We start from the raw sequence: 20,671 nt of genomic DNA on the forward strand, positions 1-20,671 counted from the left end.
AAAGCCCGGAAGGACCGGGCTGGGGACCTAGCTGTACCATTTGGAAACAATCACCTCAAACGCACCGTAAAGCACATCAACCTCATGCCGTATACCAGCAACCTGTGCAATGACTACAAAAGTAACATGGAAGCCAAGCAAATATCCCACCCAGCCTCCTACCAACCCCTGCGAGGCATACCCCAACTCCCCTAGCCAAATGACGGTGCAATGAAATCAACCACATCAATGTAGGAAACAAATATACACACCGCAAATTTAGCATGTGAAGCAAAGAACCCTTGGTATTCACCATGAGGCGCGCAACGCCACGCCGGTTGGGCAATACGGAATGTGATAGTATTAAACAGGATATAGATGCATTCAAGAAACAAACACAGCAGTACACAAAAATAAATGCAATGACAATTCAACCAGTCCCGGGATTAGAGAAGAGTTCCACGCTGGCTTCGGACCCACTTTGCGGCGGGGAAGTGGAACGCGGGGTGGACGTCGCCCCAGAGTGCTTTTTCTTGTACACTTGACAGAACTCCTGTGCCTCCGCTGGTGTCTCAAATATGCGGAATCTGCCGTCCACATCTACTTTTAACCTCGCCGGGTAGAGCATGCTGTACTTAAGACCCAGATTTTTCAGGGTGGTCTTGACTCCATGAAACTTTCGCCTCGCTTCCTGGACCATGATGGTGAAGTCGAGGAAAAAGGACAACTGACTCCCCTGCCGTTGGATTTCCCCACAGTCACGACCAGAGCGGAGGGCCGTATCTCTGTCCCTAAAATTCATGAGTCTAGCGATGATGGGTTGGTGCAGAATGCCCGGCCGAGGGCCCAGCGACCTATGAGCACGTTCCACTACAAATCCCTGCGTGACGTTTTCTCTACCAAACAACTCGGCCAGTAGTTGCTCCACAAAGGTGTCCATGCGCCCGGTGGCGGCAGTTTCCGGCACGCCAATACGGTGCTACATACTTGATCGTGCACTTCTCCCTCAAGCCAAACTGCTCTCCTCTTCCAATATTGAGTGTCCGGGAGGGGGAAGGGAAGGGGGAGCCGGCTCGCACGATGGGGCCCAACGTCAATGTGGCTCCCCATAAAGACAACAGGGCCTCCTCACTAGCCCGCCTCACCCCCGCTAGAACCTGCACGTAGACCCCTGGCGCGGTAACTCCCACAAGGCCTACGGAGCCCCGCAAACACTCCGCACACAACGGGACCCAGCGAGCGGCCACAGTGGGGGTGACGGGGAGGAAAGCCAGTCAGATGCAGCGGGAGGAGCTAAAATCGACGCCAGACACCCGCCAGGGCCACTCTCACCTCAATCTTCGTAGCCCACTCCTTAACCGGGGAAGGCCGCAGGTCTGCGCCCGCTCTCCACGCAGGTCCGCCGCATGTCGGTCCGGCCTCGCGCAGCGAGCCGGTCTGGGCATCGGATTTTTCAGCTCGTTCTCCCGGGACAAATGGAGGGTGTCTGCCGGTGTATAATCGCCCCTACATCAGGAAAAGCAGAGTTTGTGGAGCCCGGCTGGCGGAGCTTCAGGCAAAGGCGGCCATCTTGGTCGCCTCTGTGGCCACGCCCCACATGAGGAAGAAGGTTAGCACTACAAGATCCAGAATGCCACGGTGGTGGCAACGCCCACATGGGCGGGGACTTAATAACTTTAAATAGTGACTTGCCGAAATGTGATGTTAATGATCTTGTTCCACGCCTGCAGCCCTTGAAGAAATGCTTCCTGGCATGAAACGCGTCGGGCTTCACATGGCTCATATTTTATGCGAGGCACTAGCGCTGTGAACTGAATGCCAATCCTCCATGAAATAAAAAGGTTACTTTGCTCACCTGTGCCGGCTGACTCATTCAAGGCAACTTCAGTTTTGAGATATATAGATATATATATATATATATATATATATATATATATATATATATATATATATATATATATATCAACACAGTTCACAGGTCTCTCTGCCTCCAATGGCGGCTGGCTTGAATGAGGGTGCGAATCCTTCGTAAATACAACAAATTCCACTGTCACTTGACAAACTTTGCTCAAGCCCAATTCCCTTCACGTGAGATTGTTTATTTCAGCATATGGCAAGCAAACACCCGATGCCTTTCGGTGCAGCCGCGCCTTGGTCACTGGTTACGGATTGTTTGTTGCAGGCAATTACATATAGTGCATTTAAACCAAAAATAAACGTAGGGCTACATATCCCAAATGCTTCATTACAGAAGGGAAAACTAGCATCCATTTTGAAACGGTGAGACTCATTTCGATTTCACCTATTCTTCAGGATTTCCAACCATACTGAATAGACAAATAGAATTACCCATGATTCGGTATTGAAAGATAAATAAATAAATTAAGTTGTGCTGCCAAGCCTCCTGGTAATCTATGACTGATTAATTCATCAGCAAAAACAAATCACAATTCTGCCCCAGTTGGCTAATGCTTTTTACAATCGTGACCAGCACTTTTTCAGACAATATCACGTATCTACGCATCCAGTTAATGGCACATATTAAGCCCCTGTGGGCCTAAATTCATAACAAATCAATACACTTCATGTTTCATATTCAGTATCCATCCATCATAATTCATTAGATATTTGTAGCTATCTTGTTTTCCTCCACAAAGCAAGCTGATATATCCTAGTCTCCTACAACAAAAAAAACAGTGCAATCAAAAATAAAAATTCTTTAATCGTTAAAAACAAACATGGCCTACGATACATAATTTTACATGAAAGATAGACATACATCGCCAGCAAATATTACTATCCTAGATGAACCGACAATTCTTCGTCTTTGTTCAGTCCCATCGGATGTACAGTACCAAATTTGATAATCATTCTAGACTCCAAAAGTCTAAATTCCTTCACTCTGTTACCACCTCTTTCTGTTACTGGAATTCTATCTAAGCAAAAGAAACAATTGATGGACGGAAAGCTGGACAATGCAAACATTCACCCCCATTCGCAAGGATCTGGGTTTAATCCATCATTCTTTTGCTTACCACACTACCCCAGTTTGGACCAGCCATATGCAAATCGGTCTTGACCCTGTTTCTTGTGGAACAGTCCAGTCCGAACTGCCAGGCCAGGTCCTCCTGGACCGGAAACAGCATCCTGGGACCGGTTTCAGGGCATCACCCTTCATCAGCCAGGCTAGCTTGAATCCAGTGGTGTAGTGAGCACGGGACTCGCGTCTGGGCATACCCTTCCCACTTAGGGCGATATATGCAAAAGAAATAATTGATGGACGGAATGCTGGACAATGTAAACATTCACCCCAAATACAAAAAACATCTATGTACCTGGCCCAGAGGATGACGTGTTGGCTGTTGGCTGTGATGTTACTAGCCACCTGCTCCTCCCACCAGCCTAGGTACAGCCCCACGTAGCTGGGGGCGATGCAGGTTCCCATCGCCGTTCCCTGAGGCCCTGCCTGTGGCCACGAGATTGCAGCGAGTAACTGCTTATTGGGGTGGTGTCCCACTTTGGAGATAACATGTACTACCAGTCCTAGAATTCACAGCGCGACTCGCCTGATGCGCATCACGTCACGTATGGCGTCAATAAATAAGGGGAAGTTACTAGCAGTTATCGTTTGCCCTTGGTTGTTTGGCTGGCCATGAAGAAGGGCGTGTGCCCGAAACGCGTTGGCAGATACCAGAATGCATCTCCAGACAGCCAGCGCTTGCGCTAGGACAGCAGAATCACCCCGTGAGTGCATCTCAAGAAAAGACAACTTTGATATGCATTCTGGTATCTGCCAACGCGTTTCGGGCACACGCCCTTCTTCATGGGCAGTTAAAACAACCAAGGGCAAACGATAACTGCCAGTAACTTCCCCATATTTATTGACGCCATACGTGACATATATATATATATCTATATATATATATATATATATATATATATATATATATATATTCACTGAAAAAACCATAGGTTTCACACCAGTTATAGTTAGGTGGAAATTTTACTCGCATAAAACCATTGAAATTCCCACGTTATAGTTAGTTGGACTCACTATAACTTGCGCGTGCAATGCACTGCTGATGACGTCACATATTACATCACTCATGACATGGTCAGTGACATCACTCATGACATCACTGATGACATCTCAAATGACATCACTGATGACAACATCCTTGTGACAAAGTGGCAGACCTCCTATCAGCATAAAATAACCTTTGACACACACATTCAAAAATAGAAACTAACATTTTCTTAAAAAAGGAGAAACCTATACCAATTACAACAACTTATTGGGTAATTCCAACATCTACATACACATCCACTCATTCACCAACAGTTCTATATAGTCACTCATGCATGTACTTACTCATCATATGTACTCATACACCTATACATCCTGTTACACACTAATACTCATCCATATACTTACTCACACACAAATTCACACATGCAAATAAACTATCAAAAAAACATTTACTTGATTATACTGCTACACACCACTACACATACTTCTACAGAAACGGAAACATATTTACTCTCTCAAACAATCAATTATAAAAACACATACTCACTAACCCATCCATACACACAATCATCCACCCATACAGTCTTGCACACATGCTGTCTTCAAAATACATACAAATAGTGAGTCACTCATTCATGCATCTGTGCTCTAAGTAATATCCCCCACCGAACCATACAGACACTGATACTGATACTCAAAAAAACAACTAATAACCCATATACACACTCATGTAGCTACTCACCAACCCATGCAGCCACTTATACACAAAGTGAGACACAGATACAGATATTTAAATATTTAAACATTACTCGCTAATATATGTATTCACTAAGATACATTTAATAAGTCAGTTAACCAATCAATTTTACACAAAAAAATCCATTTAGACATTTACCCATTTATTCTTCCATCAACCTTTAGATATACATATATAAAAAATATTTATTTTTCAGAAAGATACACATTCACTGGATGATGTCATCAGTGATGTCATTTGAGATGTCATCAGTGATGTCATGAGTGATGTCACTGACCATGTCATGAGTGATGTAATATGTGACGTCATCAGCAGTGCATTGCACGCGCAAGTTATAGTGAGTCCAACTAACTATAACGTGGGAATTTCAATGGTTTTATGCGAGTAAAATTTCCACCTAACTATAACTGGTGTGAAACCTATGTTTTTTTCAGTGAATTTAATAGGTTTTTTAAATGCTAATTCCTAACTATAACTGGTGTGAAACCTATGGTTTTTTCAGTGAATATATATAATATAAAATTTCTATGGCAAAATGAAACCCCTCATTTTGTTCCTTTTCAAATTAAATGTATTAAGTGGTACCACTTTATTCCAATCAAGATGACTTCAGGTGTGCCATACTTTTGTCATAAGTAAGACTGTTAGCGTTCTAGTTGTTCTTTAGAAACACTCTGGGACATTCTGTCATTGGGCTATAGTTGGGCTACATCTGGCTGATATTTGGGCTACATTTGGTCTCTTTTGTCTCTGGTGGCCATCTTGGGAGACTGCATATCAGAATTTTTTTAATGAAATATAAGAGGATTTGAGAAGTCACTCAAAATGTGCCCTAATTTTTCTTTCTTCAGCCCTAATCATAATTTCTATGGCAAAATGAACCCCCTCATTTTGTTCCTTTGCAAATTAAATGTTTTAAGTGTTAACACTTTATTCCAATCAAGATGACTTCAGGTGTGCCATACTTTTGTCATAAGTAAGACTGTTAGCGCTCTAGTTTTTCTTTAGAACACTCTGGGACATTCTGTCATTGGGCTATAGTTGGGCTACATCTGGCTGATATTTGGGCTACATATGTTTTTTTTTTTCTCTGGTGGCCATCTTTGGGCTACATTGGGCTACATTTGGGCTCTAACATATATATAGCCCAATGTAGCCCAATATATATTTTTCAAAGTTAATTTTCGTAAACACCACTGGAGCATATTTCTTGAGACATAGCAAAGGCACATCGGGGTACCAGTCCCTACAATTTTGCCAAGTTTGGTGGAAATCCATTCAGCCGTTCGGGCTAAAAGTGAGTCCAACCGCCCTATGGAAATTAACATGGGGAAAACACGTTTTGGGACCCCCCTTTTATCTCGGCCCCCGCTTGACGGATCCCCCCGAAACTTTCAGGGAAGGAGCGGAGCGCAGCGAGGCAAAGTTAAGGAAAATTACAGGCAGATCCCTCATTCGGCGCCAAAGTTATTCCCAATAGAATGTTGCGGATTTCCTATGGAAAACGATCCTAACTATAACTACCTACTGGCGACCGCCAGTAAGTAATATCTATCCCAAAGAGTGCCCCAGGTCTCAAGGACGTGACTCCACAGAAGATGGTTTGTTCCCAAACATTTTATTGATGAAACCATCACATTAGTTCTGATTATTTCAAAATCCCTGACGGGTTTCGGAGAACCTTTTTCCTTCCTCATAGGGCAAAGGCTGACAATTACGGAAACACACAACCTTTATTTCCACTGATTGCATGCGTATATATATATATATTCACTGGAAAAAAAACAAAGGTTACAGGGACATTATTGTTAGGCTGACATTTCACTTGTACAAAACTTTGACATGTCATGAGTGATGTCACTAACTATGTCATGAATGATGTAATATGTGAGGTAATTAGCAGTGCATTGCAGGGGTGCGACTTATAGTTAACTCAGCTAACTCGAACTGCTGAATTTCTCTATTTTTGAACATTTGAATTGTCAACCTAATTAAAAGGTCCCAGTAACTTTTGTTTTTTTCAGTGAATTTCAAAAGGTTTTTCAAAATCGATTTCCTAACTATAACGTCCCTGTAACCTCTGTTTTTTTTAAGTGCATTTCAGTTTTTTTCATTACATTTCATAACCATAACGTCCTTGTATTTTTTCTATAATGAGATGTTGAATATTGGAAATGCATAGTGCACCAGTTATTGTTATGTTTGTGATCTGTTAATGTAAAAAGTACATAATCATCTTATTTCAAGATATTTTTCATTTAAGTGGCTATCTCGCAATTGCAGAGGAGACCGTGAAATCCGTATGTTTTTGACAAAGTGTAAAACACAGAGACATATTTTACATAGTTTGAGTCTAGTTGTTTAGTAAGCTATTGATTTAACTTTTTTACCTTTGTAGTCATTTGTCGAAAAAACTACTCTTGAAATGGATTTTCCTTGTTCGAGGCGACACCGGAAGTCGTGATGATTTTGGTAGTCTTGAATACGTTGCGAAAAGTACAAGCAGGAATTTAATTGCCACCACCACATACAAAACATATAACTACAGATAGATTATAACCAACACACTAAACACATTACTATCTAAAAGCCCTTATAATACCATCTGTAGCTTTTTAATATTTCTATAACAGTGTAGAACTCTTTCAGTGGAACCTGTGGCTGCATAAATCAGTGAATCAGTAAGTCTCTCATTCACTGTATAAGTAGTTCAGTGGATCTCTGATATGGTGCATCAGTCAAAAAATGGTTCTTTAATGAACTGTGTAACTGTCTCAGTGCATATATGACTAGGTGCATCAGTGTCTCAATGGGTCTGTGATTTGGTTGCTTGAGTCTCTTGGTCGTTCTGTGGGTAGGTGCATTAGTGCCTTTGTAAGAATATGACTGTCTGACTGGATCTGTGAATGGATACATGAGTGTCTGAGTGGGTGAGTTAGTGGGTGCATGACTGTCAGAGTGGATCTGTGAGTGAGTGCATGTGGGCCAATGACTGGGAGCGTGAGTGTCTGAGTGGTTCTATGAGTGGGTGCATGGGCCACTGGGACTGTGAGTGGGAGTGTTAATCTGAGTATATCAGTGACTGGGTGCATAAGTCACTGAGTGAATCTGTGTGTGGATGTGTGAGTGACTATGGGTGTGCGAGTATCTGAGTGGATCTGTGAGTGATAGAGTAAGTCTGAGTGGGTGAGTGAATGGGTGCATGCATGAGTGAGTGGGTCTCTGACACTCATGCATATATACGTGAGTCTTTGAGTGGGTGAGTGAGTTGATGCGTGTATATCTGAGTGAGTCTATGAGTGGGTGTGTGAGTCTGAGTGTATGAGTGACTGACTGAGTGCATAAGTCTCTAAGCGGGTCTGTGACTGTGGGTGACTATGGGTGTGTGAGTGGATCTCTGGGTGTATGAGTGTCTCAGTGGTCTGTCAGTGGCTGTCTGAGTGTCTTGGTGGATCTTTGAGTACATACGTGAGTGGGTATGTACATGAGTGCGTGACTCTCCAAGTGAGTCTTTAACTCCCCACTGCACACAGAACCTACTTTGACTTTTTTTTGGGAATTTTTTTTATGAAGATTGGTCATACGATGCCAAAGTTATAGTAAAAAAAATGCTTTTCCTATATCTATATCACCTACTGGAGGTCGCCAGTAGGTACTTAATATTAGGACCATGTTTCCATAGCAAAAGCGTTTTTTGACTTTCCTATATCTTGCGCTGTTTGATGAATCTTAACAAACTTTCCCTCCAACAAGTTCCCCGGTGATTCTAGTTGTGCATGGAAAGTTTTGGGGTGATCTGTCATGCAGGGGCCAAGAAACGGGGCGGGGCATTTGCATTTACATGTTAATTCCCATAGAGTCTTTACACAGGCCTGCTGTCCAACCTGCAGACAGAATTACACCAAGTTTGACAGAAAGGTAGATTTTGTTCCCGGAGATTACACTTTTTGATATTTGGTGTACAGTCGTTTAGTAGTTTTGGAGGTATTAAAGAACAAACTAATTTGTATATCTGGGTGGAGCCTAAGCACAGCTCTCATCATGGGATCTGATTGGCTGCCACCTCTATAACCAGGAAATGTTGGCAGCCATCTTGGGACCAATATACATGATATCACCCCATAGAAATGCATTGTAGTGAATGTCAGGTTTTGAGTATCACAAAATCGTATAAAGGGTGATAACAGATTATAGTTACAACATAAGTCATTTGTTGAGGGTACCATAAGTTTAGGATTTGTGGTATGTTCTAAAGTGACTGTACCCTGAGGAAAAGCAATCTGCTGGGATTTCATGAATCATATGCGAAAGAAAACTGTTTCCTCATGATTTTCCCACACAGGTTATGGAAGGTGCTCTACAAGCTAAAATGAGAGCATATTTTCAGTAAATTCACACTATCTTTTTCAGCCATATAAAAATAAAGTCTCACAGTCTCAGTAAATCATGTACTTCCAACAGGAGCAGCCAATCAGTTGATTCCCTTGAGTTCCATTGCAGCCTTCCAGTGTGTTTTAAAGAACAACTAGCGTGCTAACAGTGCTATTTATGACAAAAGTATGGAACACCTGAAGCCATGTTGATTAAATCAAACTGGTAAAACGTAAAACTTTTAGTTTAGAAGGGAACAAAATGAGGGTGTTCAGTTTGTCATAGAAATTATGGTTAGTGCTGTATGAAAGAAAAATTAGGACACATTTTAAGTGAGTTCTTCATCTTCTCTTTCATTAAGACGTGCTGACATGCAGACTGAAACATGCACTTTCAATACCAGCAGCAGACTGACAGTGTACTCTCTGGTAATCAGCAGCTTTACTACAGTATTATAATGAGCAACTGGAGTGCTAACATTCTGAATTTATGCCAGATATGTGGCACGTCTGAATGCCATCTTGATGGAATCGAAGTAGAAAACTAAAAGCATCATCTACTGGTGATATTGCAACAAATGAGGAAATTATGGAGTTTCAGAACAAATAAGTCTCCCATGATGGCCATCAGTGAGAAAAAAACAACCAAATACAGCAAAAATATGACCCAAATGTGGCCCAAGTATAGCCCAATGACCGAAGTGTGCAAAACACTTAATTTGTTTTTTTGCAGTGCTTTACGTGAGCATCTGTTACATTACAGAAGGACACATTCATTTTGGTTTTAGACAAGGGGAGATTAAGTGATTTTCCCAGAATCACAGGATGTCGTGCTGACTCCGAAACTCGAACCTGGTTCCCCAGTTGCAAAGTCTGCAGCTCTGGCCCTACGCCACATCCTTTCCCTTAAGTGTAATATATAATCAAGTGATCAGCTGGATAAAAATAACAAATTATTTGAAAGTGATTTTACCCTATTTGGTAACTCAGAAAATATGTCCTCATTTTAGTTGTTTAGAGCACTAACCATAATTTCTATGGGAATAGGACCATCTCATCGAGGAAAATTCATAGGCAACAAGTTGACCACGCTGTGCATGCAGGAGGGGCAGTGGCTGCACAACAGACTATGAAGTGCAGGGGAAAGGGGGGCAGACGCAACAAACCAACTGTAGAGTACAAGCAAGAAAGGCTGTGGCAATATAAAAGACCATTGAGGGGAGAAGGAAGAGGCAGTGGCATTACAACCATACATGCAGCCAGACCTGATTCAGACACGAGACTCCTGATGTTTTTAAGCCAAAAAAGGGCTTTATTTTATCTGTCTTCTGCCTAAAATAGTCTCTTTTTAATTGTATGTCAATGGGAAAAATCCTTTCCCTAGGTTTTTTTTTCCTTCCAAATGTCCCTCTTACCAAGTTCAGAATGTTTGCAAGTAAGGTACATTGGATCACAGAGGGCAGGAGGCATGTGGTAGGGAAATGGACAAGGATAAGAGAGGGCAGCGGCACCGAATGGACTTACAGGGCAGGCATCAGGGGTTGCAGCAGCACAATTCACCACACAGAGCAAGTGGGACAGCAGTGCAGCACAACAGACCAAGGAAAGTAATAGGGAGGGGACAGGGCTATGCACATAGACAACAAAGAGCAGAGGAGAAAGAGGCAAGGAGAGCAAGCTGACCATACCGAACAGACAGGAGGAACAGTTGCCGCATAACAGACCATGAAGGGCAGGATGGAGGGGGCAGGGGCACGACAGCAGACCGGGCAGGAGAGAGGGGATAGGGGTATGCACATGGACATAAGAGGGAAGGGGGCAGGGCAGGAACAGCATACTGACCATTGAGGGTAGGCAGGATGGGTACTGGAAGCACAACACACTATGGAGGGCAACAGTGAGACTATAATGGCATACAAACAGACAAAGGAGGGAAGGTGGGAGGGTATCAGGGGCAGCAAGCTGTAGTCACAGAGCAGATGGGAGGGACCGTGGCAGCACAGAAGACCATGCATGGCAAGTGGGAGGGTTTGTGGCAGCACAGCGGCCATGGTGGGCTAGAGGGAGGGGGCAGGGGCATGCACAAAAGACCATGGAGGACAGAAGGAAGGGGTGGGGGCTGGACACAGATAAAAAAGGGCAGGGGAAGGAGCTTAACAACAGACCACGCAGGGCAGACAGGGAGGGAGCAGTTGCAGCACAAGAGAGCATGGAGGGCAGAAGGGAGTGGCAGCAAAATGGACCATGGAGGATGGGAGGGAGGGAATAGGGGCATGGAACTTGGACAAGCAGGGTGGAGGTGGCAGGGACAGGCAGCAGCTATCCGACCATACTAAGCAGCTCAAGAGTAGATAGGGTGGCAGGTCCATGGATCATGGTGAGCAGAAAGGAGAGAACAGGGCCATGAACATAGACATTGAGGGGCAGGACGTTGGTGCGTAGGGGCAACAGGCTAAGCACAGGCTAGGCAGAAGTGCTGATGGGGCATAGCATTGGGGAACGGAGTGCAGGACAAGTGGGCAAGTACATCAAGCTAAACTGAGGGCAGTGTAGCACATTGGACCATACAGGGCAGGGGGGAGGGGATGGTGCATTGACTCGGGCAACAGAGGGTAGGGAGGAGGTGGACAGGGCAGCAAGCTAACTGTTTAGGGCAGGGGGTAAGGAAGTGGAAGAAAAATGGCCATGCTGCTGTAATGAGGGAACAGGGTTATGGACTTGGATAATGGATGGGAAGGAGGAGGGGGGCAGGGGCTGCAAACTTGGGTGGGGGCAGCACATTGTCAGGCCAGGCTCTGCCTTCAAACTGCCCCCCTCCATTATTCATTGCAATGGTCATCTTAATCTTAGCTAATGTTAAAATAAAACTTCGAAATTCACCAAAAAAATCAAAGGTTACAGGGATGTTATAGTTAGGCTCAAATTTCACTGTGAAATTCAGCAGTTATAGTTACCTGAGCTAACTATAACAATGCATTGCGTATGACCTCACATCTTACATCACTAATGACATGGTCAGTAACATCACTCATGAAATCACTGATGACGTCTCAAATGACATCACTGATGGCATCATCCACAGAACAACTCACGCCACTATACAGCCTTTCATACACCCACTCAAACACCCACACAACCACTCACCTACCCATTCACAGACCCATACAAGTACACAACCACTCACTTCTCCATAGAGCTATTCACACACCCACTCACTCAGCCATACAACCACTCATTGCCACACATCCATACAGCTACTCACACACACTTATTCACCTATACAGCAACTCACACGCACTCACTCAACCATAGATACTCACTCATGCACCCACACAACTACTTATATACCTGTTTACACATCTATACAAGTGCTCTCATATCTGCTCATTGACCCATATAGCCATTTACACACACTCGCTGTCAATACAGCCACTCACACAACTCACTTACCCAGACACCCACTCAGCTTCTTACCCATACATCCACTTAGCTTCTTACACATACGTCCACTTACACACCCAGTTGCTCACACATACAGCCGTTCAGACACCCACTCACCCATATAGCCACTCTCACACCCATACACCCACTCACACACCCATACAACCACTCATGCATCCATACAGCCACTCACACACCCACTTGCACACCCATATAGCTACTCACACACACACAAAACCACTCGCACACCCACTCACACACCCATACAACCACTCAGAAACCCACTTATTCACCCACACAGCCCCTCAGACACCCCATCAACCACTCAGACACCCTCTCACACACTGATATAGACAGTCACACAGCCACTCAGATCACATGTTTCAAATAGGATCACTCATTAGTAGAACAACTAGTATACTAATCTAACTTTTGTAGTAGGGTAGTATATGTTTTTATCACTCATAAATTCTTAGAAAACACTTACACTTTCTTGAGGTCATCTGTGATGCAATTTGAGTTGTCATGGGTGATGTCACTGACCACGTCATGAGTGATTTAATATGTGAGGTCATAAGCAGTGCATTGCGGGGGCGTAAGTTACAGTTAGCTCTGGCTACTATCATTGCTGAATTTCACTGGTTTTGTATGAGTGAAATCTGAGCCTAACTATAACGTCGCTGTAACCTTTGGATTTTTCAGTGTTTTTTTTCAGTGATTTTGTAAAAACTTTTTAAAATCTTATTCCCTAGCTATAAAGTTCCTGTAAACTTTGTTTTTTTTCAGAGAGAGATAGGGAGAGAGAGAGAGAGAGAGTGTGTGTGTGTGTGTGTGTGTGTGTGTGTGTGTGTGTATATATAGGTCATGTGATCAAGGCCGATGGAGCGGACTAATTTGGTGGCAATAAAGAAACTCTTCACTTACTTGGGTCCTCGCTCATTTTTCTAGTCTGGAGCAGAAGTTGTAAGTGAGACATCCAAGATATATATATAATTGAAACAAACAAGGGATCTTAATGCACATGTTCACTTTAAATAGATGTTCTAGACAGCGGGACTCTATAGTCCAGTTGAAGGCAGGAGCCGAAACGCATTGACCGTCCACGCTTGCATAAATGGTGTACTAAATAAACACTTTTTTGGGTGAAAACTACCTGTAGTCTTTCTCTCCGGTGCCGTGGAACTTTCGTAGAGTGGACGTGTGGAGTTTTGTTGAAGATATATATATATATATTTGCAAACGTATTTCTTACTATAACATCGATTTCCCTAAAAACTAATTTTTAAATTGCTGTTGTCTTTTAATTCTTGCCCTTCTAGTTATGAACACTGGGATGCGGAAATATTACTTGCAGGCCAACGATGAACAGGACCTCGTGGAGTGGATCAATGCCCTGAACGGGGTGGCTAAAATTACGGTGAGTACTCTTTAACACAAAAATGCACCACTTTAATAGCTCGTCAATCACTTCTCAGAGATACCACCCAAATCTAGCCTTGCATTCAAGAAATGGGTGAACGATTTCTTAAAAAACAAACCATGATCTGAACAGCAGATTAGTCTTGCCCACTCTAGTCTGCATCAAGACAATTCGTAGCAACTGTTAAGCTGAAATTGTTTCTTCCCTCAGTGGGTTTGAAGATTCTCTTGATGTTACAAAACAGTGTGGGAAAGCCTGATACTCTAATCTCTTCATTGTTTTACCTTTTATATTAAATACCTGTAAACAGAATTATTTTAAATATAATGCCTTCTACTTATGTGTCGGTGTATGTAAAGTGCTGCAACTTCAAAGTTGGAGTGTTGCATGCTATGTAAACCTCCAAATAAAATATATCAGGTTCCTGAATAAATGCATGCAGCTCAATTGTGCCCTGAGTTACAAAACTCCAGAGTGTTGTGCCCCGCTGCTTAACGTCCTAGCCAGCGAAACATAAAGCTGCATAGTGTTCAGGTCTCAATGAATCCTATGGCTTCTCTTGCCCAGGTGTTGGAGGACTAGAGTGATTCCTGTTTTTGCCTATTAAGATTTGACAAGCACCAATTTATTTATTTATTTATTTATATGCTTCTATAACGCAGGAATCGACCCCAGAGGGGTATCTCGGCGCTTATGATCTTCCAAGATGCCAGATCGAAATCATAATCATAAAGTGCCCTAGATCTTACGCAGCCGGGAACAGGTGTGTCTTCAGGGATTTCTTGAAGGCATAAAAGTTAGTGATTTGTCTCAGGATGAGGGGCAAAGTATTCCACAGAGTAGGGCCCTTGTGATTTCCTCCAAGCTTTTTCGAGCTTTCTACACTTCTGTTTCTCCCCTCTAAGCTCTTTAGTATACCATATCTCTTGTTTAGATGCTGGATACTGTTTGTGTAGCTTCAGAGGGGCCAGTAGATCCACTGCTTCCAAAAGAGCTTTATTATACTTGGTTAAGCCGGGCTCAACATTGTCTATCTCTGTAATGATGGGCTCCTTCCATACCCTCTGTAATTCGTCTAATGTTACTTTATGCCACGGTCTCCGCAAAATAGCGGGAAGGGATTTTTGATGTGGTATGGCAAGACCACAGAAAAAGAATTCGACCATATGATGGTCAGACCAACACACTTGAGACGTTGACCAATATTTAATTTTAGGACAGTTGGTCAAAATTAGGTCCAAAGTATGTCCACCGATATGTGTGGGACCCTTATTTTGAATCTCCAACCCTAATATTGTGAGATCTGAGAGTAATGATGCAGTATCGGGGTGGCTAGGGAGGTCTGCATGAACATTAAAATCTGCAAGGAGAATAAAATCTTCTTTGGCTTTTAAATATGGAGCCAGAAATTCCACGAGAGAAAGTGAGAAGCCCGCACTTGGCCCCGGGGGACGGTATACTAACGCCCCTTTCCAATGAGTTCTTGAGGTGGAATTGATCTTAAAGACCATGATTTCCATCATGGGACAACTTCTTTGTTCTAGTAAAGAAATCTTCAAACCTTCTTCTCTATATACTATAGCAACGCCTCCCCCGGTTTTGACAGGGCGATCTAGTTTAAGGACCTTATCTCCCATCGGAACCGCTAACGTAATGGCGGGAACTGTGTGGGGTTTTAACCAAGTTTCTGTGAGGAAGCAAATATCTGGATTTACGGTATTGACCAGATCCCAGAATTCAAGATGGTGCTTTGGTAGGGAACGAATGTTTAAAAGAAAACTTTTTAAACTATTCACTGGCGGAGTTTCCTCAGTGTTCAAGCCAGTGGAAGAGTTGGTAGAAGATGTTTGGAAGCAAGGCCTAATAGGTACCTTAATTTTCTCGACATTACTACCAATAACCGGATTAGTAAAGGATGCCTGAAAACAGCAGTGTAGGCATGCAAACGGGCCTTCGGGGCATGACCGAGAGCGCACGGCACAACCTACCAGAGGTTCTGGCTGTAGATCTTTAAGCGCCTGGGATGAGTACCGGATACTATGTCTCATAATTACATCTCTGTCCTTTGAGACAGAGCCCATGGCCCCTGGCCCCGGCCGGTCGCGGACGGGCGCAGACGGGCTTCTCTTCGGCTTGTCTTAGGCGCGTCCTTAGGCGCACCCCTGCGCACGACCGCTGCGCGCTCAAAGCAGAGGGGGGGAAGTGTGTCTGGCTCTTACCTGTCCGCCCTCCGCTCAATGGCACTAATTGCCGAGTCGGAACGGGGCGGGCAGGCTGGAGTATCAAGCCCAGACTTCCCTGTGTTGGAATGAGCCCCTGTTACCCCTTATGGTACTAGGAGTGCGGCGTTAGGAGCGTAAAGGGGACTGAAGCAGTAAGTGACAGCAAATGTAAAATTCACAGATTAAAACGTATTTTTAAAAAACTAATTTCCTGGCGTCAGGTAGACAAACGCTATAATACAAGCGTGTCTGACACTCACATGACAGCTATGCTGGCGTCAAGCGGGTTGGGGAGACTCTGCCACCGTCCTCCCTACCGCAGTCAGCCGGCGATTATCTGCTGTCTAAATAGCCCGTCCTAAGAAAAGAAAAGAACGCTAACCGCTGCTCCAAACGGAAGTGTGTCTGGCTCTTACCTGTCCGCCCTCCGCTCAACGACACTAATTGCTGAGTCGGAACGGGGCGGGCAGGCTGGAGTATTGAGCCCAGACTTCCCTGTGTTGGAATGAGCCCCTGTTACCCCTTATGGTACTAGGAGTGCGGCGTTAGGATCGTGAAGGGGACTGAAGCAGTAAGTGACAGCAAATGTAAAATTCACAGATTAAAACGTAGTTTTAAAAAACTAATTTCCTGGAGTCAGGTAGACAAACGCGATAATACAAGCGTGTCTGACACTCACATGACAGCTATGCTGGCGTCAAGCGGGTCGGCCATGACATTTGGATTCATGTTTCAGTCTGCATTAACAAGTTCTTTGAGGACAAGATCTACCAAGACATCAACATCATTCGTGGGAGTGATGTGATGTTTCCACAAAGATCCCATCCAGCAACCTATCCAAATGATCATCTTTCAACAGCTCCTCTCCAGATGACTTGTCAAACATACTTCTGAGCATGAAGCAACCTCAAGAGGACTGTTATGTTGTCATCAACAGTGAAGGAGTTCGGAGGTAACCTATTACTGAAAAACATCAGCACATCTTCATGCAAGAAACCTTGAAGGATGTCATGACTGGAGAGACCTTGCAACCTAATGACCTTGAAAATTGTCACCGTCACCCACTAGTCATTCCTGGCAAGATCAGGAAGGCTCTTGTAACTAAACTTCACGAAAGAATAAGAGCACTTACCATTTTCAAACTGAGACCACAATGCAGCATGGAAACAGCTATCATTCAAGTGGTCAAAGCCCTTCTGTCCTCTAACAATAGCGACCCGCTTGATATTTGTGCAGCATTTGGCATCATTAACCAGTGATCCCTGATTGACACCCGAATACTTGAAATTGCCTTCATCGTCCTGCAGTTGTTCAGGTTATGCAAGGAGACGGAGCCAAGCTCTATAAAACAAGAGGTACCTCAAGGATCCATCCTTTCGCCAGTCATTTATTTTTAGCTTGTTGAGGGTTGTTTCTGGCAGGCAAGGACATCATCATTTAACACTGGGTGAATGGCATTCAGCTTTACCTGAAGCTTTTATCTGTGAAGCATCTACTGATGGAGTGCCTTGCCGCCATCAAAGCTGAATGCAAAATTTCTCAGCTACCGTGAAGTAAAGTTTCATTTTCATTCAAGCCAAGAAAGTGAGTATTATGCATTATCGTTCATTTTATTCCTTAGCAGGGACAACACTATCAAGCACACCTCTGTATAAGATAAACATTGACTGAAAACAAAAGCAGAAAACATTACAGGACCACATCACCCTTGATACATGGTCCCTTTAGGTGTTAAGGCACCTGTTTATAAATACCCAGGCAAAGAACTCCCTCTTTCTTCATGCAAAATCATAAGATGGCCTTTTTTATGTTCTGTCTAGATATCGCTTTAGCTGTCTTGCTAGCTTCATGTTTTTCGGGAATATTTATAATAAAATACATATAAGTTTATACAGCGGCGTTCAATCAGCTGTATTCATCCTTTATTCTGCTCAAGTGCAATCCACATTTTTCTTCCCACCACAACAGACAGCATAGGGCAGTGGGCCAGCCCATATCATAATTGGCTGTCTAGCATTGTGAGTAATAGCGTTTTGCTTGATCACATATGTAGATACCTGAAAAGGAGTCCCCCTCAGTGCCATGGCCAATGATTTTGTATGGGTTAGCCTAAGTTTATTTATTTGTTTTTTACACATTTTATGTGTTTGCAGAAAAAAAGTAAAACATTGGACACGTTTCCTTTTCATGCATACACTGAGCTTTTATGTACAATCACAGTACTGTGATTTTGAGTGAAATCTGCTGCTCCGGGCAAGATCAGTGTACCTGGTGCACACTGTCTCCTAATATGCATAGCTCGTCCCTGTTCCACATTCACTTAAAGCATATGAATCCAGGTACAGCCCTCCTCCTCTCTCCTTCATTCTTTTTTTTTATCCAGACCCTTACCCAGGCAGGCTTAGTGCTGCCAAACTATCAGCAGTTGCACCTATTCACCCGTGTCCCTGGCATGAACCATATGGCAGTATGATATGAAACGTTGCAACAATATTTTAATATTGGTTTTGAGTTTAAATTTCTAGTATGGACGTAAAGGTAGTGCATGTCAGCAGAAACCATTGCTTCAAAGCAAGCCGTTGATTTTGTACTGTTAGTAAGGGATGAATGTTTTATGTCTATCTCAGATCTGAGTGTTTTTTTATACCTGCTCAGCCCTTCTGCACATGCTTGGGCTCCATTTGTTCATATCCTCCCCAGAGACACTTTGGTAGTTTAATGGCATCTTTAGTGAAGGCACAGTTGTGCATAAAAAATTCCAAGAGCACTGGTTTGAAAAGAGTCATCATAGCACTTGAATTCAGTATGTGTGACGGAAGAGAAAACAGATGTCTGCTGAAGTTTGCATTTAGGATTGCATAGACATGCAGTTTGTGTAAACATGCATCTCTCTAGCAACACCAACAAAGCATCCACTCCTCCCACCACCAGGGACATAGCTATCAATAGTGTAGCAGGTGCAGTGACACAGGGACGTAGGTGGTCCATTGCACGAGTTATTGATGGCTTCTGCTATCAAAAAGAGGATGGGGAGTCTAATTTGCTTGTATTAGGGTCCATGACACCTTTGGTGTGCCACTGCTCATCCCAGAGGGTGGGGGGTGCTTTTTGCATGTCTGTATCCTATGAACTTTGTACAGTTCAAAATCCTCAATAGATAATACTACTACTATTAGAACGTCACTGAGTTTTTCTTGCCCACTTCAGGAAGAACGTTGGAAGCAGCTGACTGTCATGAAGAAGAGCTAAAATAGCTAGTTGTTTGACCATCCTAGCTAATTTAACACACACAATAAGGGGGTTATCATGCAAATTAAGCAGCTGTGTTTTTGCCCCAGGTCTGGTCTTCTTTTTAGGGGTAGAATTAATCCTGTGCTTTTCTCACCACACAAAAGATCCAGATGTGTATTCAGACTATAATAGCATAGTTCCCAAGTCAAATCTTAAAGGCCAGATGCCACATGAAATGTGTGGCTTTTAAAAAGAAATCCAAATGCACTTTTCTTCCTTAATATAACTTATTCCATTCCTAAATACTGGCTTAAGGCTAAGCACCCATTTCCTTTAAGATTAGGTGTTTCCTTTATTCCAAGTCCCTTTTTCATCTGTGCATGTATGTTTGTGTGTGGTATTTATAGTGTGACCCTAGCTGCAAGGCAGTGTAGTTTTCTACAGGGACAAAGGCAAAGATACAATGTGTGATCTGGGGGTAGCAGTTTTTTAAGAGTGTGTTATTTAAACTTTACTAGTGTTCTTTAAGGTGTGTTTTAAGCTCTTTCCTAAATTTCAGCAGGGTTGGGCAGACCTGACGGATACAGTGATGTCATTTAAGATCCCAGGTGAATGGAAGAAGACCTGTTGCCTTCTAGTTTTATTATTTAGGTTATAAATTGTATGTTTCCTTATTTTGTCTGACCATTGAGCTAATTTACTTCGAACTATAGGTTCGAGGCATGTGGGCTGCTGAATTCATATCTTAGCATAGATCGCCGCCTAGTGTTGGGTCCGGATGTTTGCACCTTGCTGTCTTGGAAGAGTCTTCGAAGTATCACTAGATAGGTGACTCCTCCCATGGACTAAAGTGCGCATGGGCATCTTCTCCATCTTCAGATTGTTTTCTCCGCCATTGGGTTCGGATGCACTTCAACAACTCCAACTTCGGGACCGAAGTATTCCAACTTTCAAGGGCAAAAAACGTATACTTGCGACGGTATTGTTTCTGCTCGGTATCCCTCGACTCGACAACTCTTTCCATTTATCTCTGGTAGACGACGCGGGCCATTGGGCCTTTTCGACGCCACGTGGGCCTCCTGCCGATGGAAAGGACCCCGTTCAAAAGATGCCCACAATGTCGATCCAAGTTTCCACATAGCGATAAGCATACAGTATGCAACAGGTGCCTATCTCCGGAGCACAACGAAGAAAATTGTTCAGCTTGTGCTCAGTTCCGGT

The 20,671-nt window shown here is 43.4% G+C and overlaps 1 protein-coding gene across 4 annotated transcripts in view; it reads left to right on the forward strand.

The window, feature by feature from the left end:
- The window catches only part of PLEKHA1 (pleckstrin homology domain containing A1), a 486,448-nt gene that overhangs the window by 183,723 nt on the left and 282,054 nt on the right, over positions 1-20,671 (forward strand). For all 4 annotated transcript variants that reach the window (XM_078643947.1, XM_078643949.1, XM_078643950.1 and 1 more), the window contains exon 5: positions 13,897-13,994. In XM_078643947.1, the coding sequence (XP_078500073.1) occupies positions 13,897-13,994 (98 nt within the window). The remainder of the gene's footprint in view (positions 1-13,896; positions 13,995-20,671) is intronic.

The sequence above is a fragment of the Lissotriton helveticus genome, chromosome 5_1, assembly GCF_964261635.1.
Source record: "Lissotriton helveticus chromosome 5_1, aLisHel1.1, whole genome shotgun sequence".
In the NCBI taxonomy this organism is placed as follows: Eukaryota; Metazoa; Chordata; class Amphibia; order Caudata; family Salamandridae; genus Lissotriton; species Lissotriton helveticus.